Source organism: Elephantulus edwardii, unplaced genomic scaffold (assembly GCF_000299155.1).
Source record: "Elephantulus edwardii isolate Elephantulus edwardi_28Jun2011 unplaced genomic scaffold, EleEdw1.0 scaffold00109, whole genome shotgun sequence".
Taxonomy (NCBI): domain Eukaryota; kingdom Metazoa; phylum Chordata; class Mammalia; order Macroscelidea; family Macroscelididae; genus Elephantulus; species Elephantulus edwardii.
The window spans coordinates 5,772,649-5,781,540 of record NW_006399859.1 but is presented as its reverse complement, the minus strand read 5'-3'; the positions used below and the strand labels follow the sequence as shown (position 1 = coordinate 5,781,540).

Here is an 8,892-nt window from a genome sequence, read left to right as displayed (position 1 = left end):
GGAGAGAGAGAGAGAGAGAGAGAGAGAGAGAGAGAGAGAGAGAGAGAGAGAGAGAATATGAATGGGAATGAACTTAGAACTGAGGTACTAGTGATGAGTATTGAATACATGGCTGCCAAGAGAACAAACGATCTTGGAGGGAGGGCAGCCAGCAAGCTCCTTAGAAGTAAGGATGGGGTAACTTCATCTCACACACTTGGGGCTTACTGTCAGGAGGGACCAGTCCTTGAAAAAGACATCACGGGTGGAAAACAGAGGGTCAGTAAAATAAAGGGAGATCCTCCATGAGAAAGACTGACACAGTGATGTCAACAATGGGCTTGAGCGTGGCAGAGATCAGGAGAATGGTGAAGAATATGACAAAGTTTAGATCTGCTGTTCACAGGGCCACTATGAGTGGTAGTGAATTTGATGACACCTAGTAACAGTAGAGGATGACAGGAGAGACAGGTACTTCTGAAACGTGCTTGGTACAAGGAAGAAAATGTTGTTGCTCCAGTCAAGATGACCATCATGTGCTTCCATTCTGAAATGGGTGTTGTTTAGAGGGAGTGGAGTTATCAAATACATGTTGCTTATTATTGAAGCTTCTCTGCTGTGGCTTCGTCTCATTTCCTAGAAACAGCTCAAAGCAGGACTTGTGGGTGATGTTTCCTTAGGGCAGCGGCCATGTCTGATTTTTTTCTTCACTATATGTCCAGTGCCTAGTATAGCACCTGGTCCATGGTACGTACTCATGAAGTATTTTATTGAATGAATGATTATATTTACTGATTCCCCTAATCCTCCTGCAAGAACAAATATTCATTGCTGTTTACATTTTATAAATGAGTAAGGCTAAAGTGCCTTGTCCATAAACACGACTTGTAAGAACAGCCAGACTCAAGACCCTAAATCCCATGATTTTTTTCCCTAGACGACTCTGTGGGCTCCTATACATCATGTCCTACTTTCAGCAGATCTATTTTTTTTTCCTAGCCAGTGGGGCCATCCCTGATTGTACAGTCATCTCCAAATTCTATGACTCATATGTGAATCATGGAACTGTTTAACGGTTGAACGAGACTTTTGATGTCATCGAGACCTCCTACCCATTGTGGAAATTTCCTCTCTAACATCTACCTAGATGTTACTTGAATGCTTCTCATGATGGAGCACTCATTTTATCTTCCACTTGAACTATGAGTTTACTTATGAATTATGGTGGCACCACTTTTACAGTCAGAAAGAAAGTGGTCCATCCTTGGGGTTAACACATTTTTCTTTCATTTCCATGTTTTGGACTTATGCCATCCTTTCTGAGAGAATGAATTTACTGATTCCTCCACAAGACAGTCTTTCAGATATTCACAGAAACCTCTCATATCTACTATGAGAATTCTAACTGCTTCTGGTCCCCACAATGACTTTTCTAGTGAAATGATGCCCATTCTAGACCAACTGCAGAATAGCCAAACAGGCCCTCTAGGTGGTTTGAGCAACAGCACCGCCTACTGGAGAATGAGTGAACCACAGAAGAGGCCTCTGATTCTCTTGGGACACTACAGCTGGGCCACTAACACATGGAAATAACTCCTTATTTTAAAGAGTTGTGAGGGTAAAATCAGGCTGCTCCTTGGAGGCAAGGATTCTGAAGCTCCGTCTGACACACTTTAGGCATGTTGCAAGGAGATACCAGTCCCTGGAGAGGGACATGCTTGGTAGGGTGGAGGGATAGTGCAAGAAAGGAAGATAGATTGACTCAGTGGCTGGGTAATGGTGGTAGGTTTGTCAGAGACAATAAGGTTGGCACAGGATAGAGCAGGGTTCAGAGCTGTGGTACATGTGGTTGCTGAGTCATGCGCGACTTGATGACATGTAACAACAACTTTTTCTTGCTATGCATCAGAGAGATAGACAATGATGAAGTGTGACAGAAGAAGAATGGATGCCTTTGAGCTGTGGTGCTAGAGTAGAGTATTGGACTGCCAAGAGAACAAACAGGTCTGTCCAAGAGAGGGTGAAACCAACCTGCTCTTTGAAAGTAAGGATTTTGAAGCTCTGTCTCACATACTTTGGGGATGTTGCCAAGAGGACATCATGCTTGGAAGGATGGAGGTATAGCTCAGGAGAGGAAGACCTTGGATGAGATAGCATGAGACAGTAACTGGGGTAATGAAGGTCGGTGTGTCAGAGGCATAGAAATTGGCTCAGAATAGGGCAGAGTTCAGAGCTATTGTGAATGGGATTGCTATGAGTTGTAGTCGACTTGATGGCACATAGTAACAATAACTTTAGAATCAGACTGTGTTACTTTCAATGTCCATCTTAAAGAGTAGCTTGTGATGGCTCTCTGGCCAGCAAGGAGGTTTCTACCAAGTTTCAGCTTTGGGAGGTTAAACTAGAATGAAAAAGGTTTCTTCCTCTCTTATTTTATAAACAACAACAACACAACAACAAAAGCTTAGAAGGATAGCTACCAAAAGACATTATTTTGTAAACACTTCTTTTAAAATGGAGTTTATCTTCCAGTATTTCTACATTGTATATTTTGAAATGAAAAGCATCACCACCATCACCACCAATACTTCCCTCTCCCAGATGCTTCACCCCACCTGTGTATTTGATCCACAAGTGGGAGATGCTGCCACCTCCTGGTAATGTTTCTGTGGTGACTGTAATGGCCCAGGGTCAGGCGGGGAGCTCTCTACAGGTGTGACTAACCAGATTGAAACAGCACTCATTTCACCTTCATGGCCAGATTCTTCACATCCACCTCACCTTTGGTGCAAGCCACATTCAAGTTAACTGCTTGTGTTTCTGACCAGCTCTTAACTTTTGTATTCCTTAAGTCCACCCAACACACCATCCACCAATGGCCATGTCCCTGTCAGTCCCAGGATCCCCAGATCTCCCCACTTTGCTCTATGCTGCCACAGGCTCAGCAGCTTGTTTTTTCCCCCCAATGTAGCTCAGAGAAGCTCCAGATGATATCAGGTCAGAAAGACATCAGGGATTAGGAAAACAAATCCCCATTTAAATGAAGACCTACAGACCAGCTGAGTCACTCCTCTCCAAATGAGTTCACCGCTAACCAGCTTTACTCCAGCCCCAGCATCAGCCCAGGCCCTCTCCCTCCACGCTGAGCTCTGGGCGACAGCTGGGCAATGGGGAGACTCACCCGGCAGCCTCTCACTGCAGCACATGTCCAGGGCCCCTCCCTCGGAGTCATCAGCAGTGCGGTTCTCTCACTCCTGCAGCAGGATGAAAATGGAAGACACTGCTGTTGAGTTGGAACATGGCAAAACCTCGAGCAAAGAGAAAAAGACCTCCTTTCTTTGTTACCTGTTTTTAAAATAACATCATCCCATGAGGGGCACCTGAGGAAAAGACTCTCCCACCCAAGGGTCAGGCTGCAAAGGTGTGACTAGGATGTTGCTTGCGTCTTCCATATGGGATCAGCCTCAGAATCCTCAAAACACCATCATCATCACCACTATCTTCTCCTCCAGGGAAAGAGGGCATGTTGTGTGTGAAGCACTTTGCAAACCTTATTGCCCTGAACCCTCACTGCGACCCTACACATTGCTGTTGCTAGGTGCCATAGAGTCGAGCACGACTCATAGCGACTTTATGAACAAAAGATCTGAACCCTGTTCTATTCTGTGCCATCTTCACACTTTCTGACACAAAAGAGCCCATTGTGGCAGTCACTGTATCAATCCACCTGATTGAGGCTTTTCCTCTCCTTCACTGACCCTCCACCCTTCCCTCCAAGGAATAGCCCCTCCTAGCAATGTGTCCAAAGTATGTGAGGCAAAGCCTCATCATTCTTGCCTCCAAAGAGCACTCTGGCTGCACCCTCTCCAAGAACTATCTGTCTGTTCTTTTGACTGTCCATGGGATGTTCAGTGCTCATCTCCAACACCACAGAACAAAGCGTCAATTCTTTTTCTGTCGGAGTTTAGGTAACTTTCTCAAGATCCCACAGTTAATTAGGGTAGAACTGGGTTTATAATTACTGTCCATAAATCAATGTTCATGTTCTCACTGCTATATTGTTCTATTTCCTGGTTCCTGTGGGTCTGAGTCATGGGTGAGTATGGAGAGGGGTCTGTGTTCAGCTCTCCAAAGTATACAAGTGCACAGTGCTTCTGAGGCTACCCACAAAAGCTCCCAACCAATGGAAGGTGGCATGAAAATATTCTTTTCCAGAAATTGCCAGAATATCTATGTATTGCATATTCTCAGTGTTCTGTTTCCTTGACAATTAGAAAACCCTCTTTCTAGTCCATGAGAGTATGCTGCAGGACTGTGCTAAAGTCAAGCTTTTCTCCTTTTCCTGGTAGGCTAGACATCAGCCAGAATCTGTGAGGAGTTCCAAGAGTAGAGATTTCCTGAGCACAACTACTCCATTCACAAAGGCTTCCCTGCTCTGGGAATGGCCCTTCCTGCCTCCGACTCCTGGCAGGAGCTGATGATCCAGAGGTGGAGGCACAAACCAGGTTAGGCCAATCAGATTCTCTCCCTGCACGATGCAAATGCATCCAGGAACCAGGTTAGGCCAATCAGATTCTCTCTCTCCACGATGCAAATGCATCCAGGAACCAGGTTAGGCCAATCAGATTCTCTCCCTGCACGATGCAAATGCATCCTGGAGGGCTTGGAGTCCTCATTTAGGACACTGAATCATGTGCAGTGTCTGTGAGAGAAGAGATCACAAACTACTGCTGCTGAGGGCTGCACGGCTGTTTTGTTCCCATATGTCCTGAGTCCTGACTGCGAAACATGTCTGTCAAGACCATGAGATGCCCTAGGATCCTTCGGATACATTTCCACTCTTTAGCTTAAGCCCACTGGGTTTGATTTCTGAAGCTGGCACCTGAAAGGATCCATAATAAAGTCCTTTGAGGGAAATCTGGCCATCTCAGAAGGAAGTTGTGCTGCCAACCCAAAGGCACAGGTGGTTCGAATACACTAGCTGCTTAGTAGGAGAAAGATGGGTAACATCTTCTCATATGATTTACAGCCTCTGAAAACTCATTTGAGGGTCAGTTATGAGTCTGCCCCAACCTGACAGCAGTGACTTTGAGGCTTCTGAGTGTCATGCTTTCAGGAAGTCCAAGAAGTCAGCTGTTTCCTTCCTTGGTATTCTTACACCTCTGACTGGCCCTCTGGCCTCTCTCAGCCTGAACTGCTGATCTTAAACAATTAAGGGCAGACAGGTGTTGTTAAAGATGACCTTTCTCACTCAAACACGGTCTCAACCGACATTTCATTTTCAGTTTTTTCCTTATTCCAATTTGGAGATTCCTTGAGAATCTCAAGTGTCAGAGCCCACCTCTCCTGCAGTAATAAGGCTGCTCCCTCCTCCCTCCAGGACCCATTCAACATCTCCAGAGTCCTTCCACTTCTTTCTCCATCTTGATCCCGGCCAATGTCATCTCATGCCTCGACTCCAGCAGCGACCTTCTACCAGGTCTCGAGTACTAACTCAGGACGACCTCCAGTCTACCTGCCACACAGCGCTGCCAGTGTGAGTGGCTCTATCGGTTACACGCTTTATAACCTGCACAACTGAATGAGGCAGCCTGAAGTCAGAATTAGCTCTTCAACATTACTGCATAATATCCATTTTAAAACTTTAATGGTATCCTGTGGAATAACATGAAAACATAATGAAATATAACTAAGTTTTGCAGACAATTTCAATAGCCAGTTGTCCACAGTAATTCTAACTCCCTATGTGCCAGATTTTTTTCTTTTTAAAATTAATTTTAATTAAAGTTTACAGAGCCTTAGTGTTTCCATTCATTCATTGTTGCACTTTTCTCCCTACCCACCCCTCCCCGCAATTTGCTCTTCTCTTTGAAAAGTAAAAGAAAAATTCTTTCATTGTTATATAATCCCTTCCCCCAAGTCCATTCCACTGTGCAGCCTTCGTTCTGGACTCCTGTCATGACAATAATACCTAATCATGTATCCCTTTTAAACAGCTCTCTCCCTCATCTGTTTCAGTGCAGTGTACATTATTTATCCTCTCTTTCTCAGTCTCTCCTCAATCTCAATGTCAGTCCCGTATGTGCCAGATTTTTAATGGATGATTTTAAATTTTTTTTTTTTAGAAGCAGATCACAAGATCTTCCATTTAAAGCACCTCCGGGTGGGCTTGAACCTCCAACCTTCTTGGGTAGTGGCCAAGCACATTAACCACCCAGAGCTGCACAGGCTAGCCCCTGCTTGCCCTGCTGACCTCCTCCCATTGTATTCCAGCCACAGCAGGCAGACTCACTTCTATGGTGCCTTAGCATGTGCTATTCCCTCTGTCAGGAGAGGTCCCCCAGCTCCACTTACTAGTATTTTTTCATTTATAACATCTGCTACAGTTTAAAATTTCCTTTTAATTGATGCCATTCTTGGATTCACATTTGTCTCACCCATAAGATCCCCCTTTCTGTATTACTTATCATTGAATCTTCAAAGCCCAGCACGGTGCCTGGCTCAGTAGGCACTCAATACTTATTGGATATGTGAAAGCTACCCTGATATTGCAGACAAATAAAATTAGGAACCTCAAATACAGTGCTTGTCTGAGCAGTCCTGTGCAAAGGTCTTTAAGTCATTTGGAATGCCCCTCCACAGCTGTTTTCTAGAAAAGTTACAGGATGACACCTCTTTGAGGCCTCTCATTTTGGCAGAGGAAGAAACTGAGGCACAGAAGGCAGTCTGATTTGTCATGGGTTGTATACTGAGTGGGTGGGAAGGGGAGAGAGAACATCTATTCCCAACCTGAGCTGTCTGGTTGCTTTATCCTAAAGACCAACACAGCTGGTGGGCAGCCCACAAAGGGTAGCCCCGAGTTGGGTGCAGAGAGGTAACCAAGGCAGCCAGATACCTCTGGAAGGGAACCCGCGTGTGACTCACACCTGTCTTCACACCTCCCAGACCAAGCTGTGTTCAGAATAGCTCAGTGCCGCATGTCTGCAGTGGACTCTATAAATAAGCTTCCTAGAAAATGACTAATTTCATAATCTGGAAAGCAGAAAGAGTAGCACCTCTCGTCTGCAGACGAGAGTGGAGCAGAGGCTGATTCTCAGTCCTGTAGTCAAAGGGCTCAGGCAATCCAGCCCAGATCCAAGGGTGAGGCTGTTCCGGAGAGGGTTTTAACTGGATTGTCAAAGGGAAATTCAGCCTGAGTGGACAGTCCAGGCTCTGGGCACTAGCCTTTTTCCTCCCTACAAACATCTACTGTTTGCAGTAGACTGCTGTGTGCTCCTTCTGCACTGGGTCAGCCGGGCAACAAGAGCAGAAAACCGGCTTCTGACAATAGGCAGCAACTTGCTAACTTATCCCCTCCAGAAAGCCGCAGAAGTAAAGGAGCCTTGGCTCTCACGCAGCCTGTCCCTCATCCACCCATGAGAAGGGCCTGACGAGAAAGGGGACTGAAACTTTCTAATCCCACTCCTTCCAGCCCTCAGCACCTCCTGTGGGGCAAGGCATCAGACCAAGGCTGCCCCAGGGACTCAACGACAGCGAGTCAGGCCGCCACTCCCACCCCGGAACAGTGCCTCTTCTTCCTGGGAGACTCCACTGTGCTCCCTGCTCTCCTTAGCCTCGGTAGGTGACACTTTGGAGAGCTCAGCGCAGTGAGACGAGAGGTGATGCGGCATCTTCTCCAAAGGGAAGGCTCAAAGCCCTCAAACCCACTGCCATGGAGTCACAGCAAGCCGCCACTGGGGTTCTGAGGCTGTAAATCACCACAAGAGTCACTGGTGGATTTGAATGCCAGAAATGTGCTGCCTTTGGGTGAGCAGAGCAGCTCACCATGAACCTAAAAGGGGCTGATTCTTGAAGGATGTTGCTAGGTGAAAGAAGGGGTAATAAGAGAAAGAAGACAGAAAGCACACAGTCTAACAATTTCAACGTATACTACCATTCAGTGGTAATTAGGATAAACACACTGTTGTGCACCCACTACCACTATCTAGGTCCAGAATGCCTTGGGAATGAATTCTAGAACTTTTCCAGGGTGTCAGCAGCCCAAAGCTCCTGGGTCTCCAGACAGCTCTGCTGAAACCATAGCTTGTCCATTTCCCTAGCATGTATAGTCTTTTTGTCAAATCTCATTTATTCCTCAAGCCCAGCTCACTCCTCTCCTCTTCCATGGAGCAATTCCTGATCTTCCTGGCAAAAGCCAGCTCTCTCTCATCTCTAGGTGTTCCTGCACACCTGGCTCTTACCTTGCTCTGCAGCTAAAGTTAGCTGTTTATGCACCTTCCTCCCCCACTGGGTTCTGAGCAACTTTGGTGCAACTTCACTCCCTCAAGTGCCTCTGCATCCCAAGTGTTTAGCACAGGCTGTATCTGCCGGTGCAAAAGCTAAAGGCTAAATGAAGGGTCTCAGGCAGGGTTCGTGGGCTTGAGGGCTCTGGGGGTAGATTCCATGTGGGAGTTTGCAAACCTGGGGAGGATGACCAGACCAGAGCCAGAAGAAAGCTGATAATGCCATTCAGATTTTCATCAGTGTTTTTGGAGTGCAGGGTAGGAGACATTCTGATTCCATGGAAAACCAGTCATCAAAATAACCACTTCATGCAAATGAGTCATGCATCCCAATGCGAGCTTGGAGAGGGCTTGTCTAGCTCCATCCATGTGGCGAGCTGCAGGGACTGATACGCGTGGCACGTGGCCTCATCTAGCTGCCTCATTATTTACTCCCAAGGTGTCTGCAGGAAGAGACGTGCAACTTGGGGCCAGGGCAGAAAGTATAGGTAGTCTCTCACTTACAATATACCTGGTAGTCTCTCACTTACAATATATCTGAGTTATGATAAACTATGCTTATGACTTATTTTTATGTATTCTATCATAAGTGATGGTATGCATAGGAATCAGATCGACTACATCTGTGGAA

The 8,892-nt window shown here is 46.2% G+C and overlaps 1 protein-coding gene across 1 annotated transcript in view; it reads right to left on the bottom strand.

The window, feature by feature from the left end:
• PTPN5 (protein tyrosine phosphatase, non-receptor type 5 (striatum-enriched)) overlaps positions 1-8,892 on the bottom strand; it is an 84,837-nt gene that overhangs the window by 47,590 nt on the left and 28,355 nt on the right. The window contains exon 4 of the mRNA XM_006892069.1: positions 3,161-3,224. Coding sequence (XP_006892131.1) covers positions 3,161-3,224 — 64 coding nt within the window. The remainder of the gene's footprint in view (positions 1-3,160; positions 3,225-8,892) is intronic.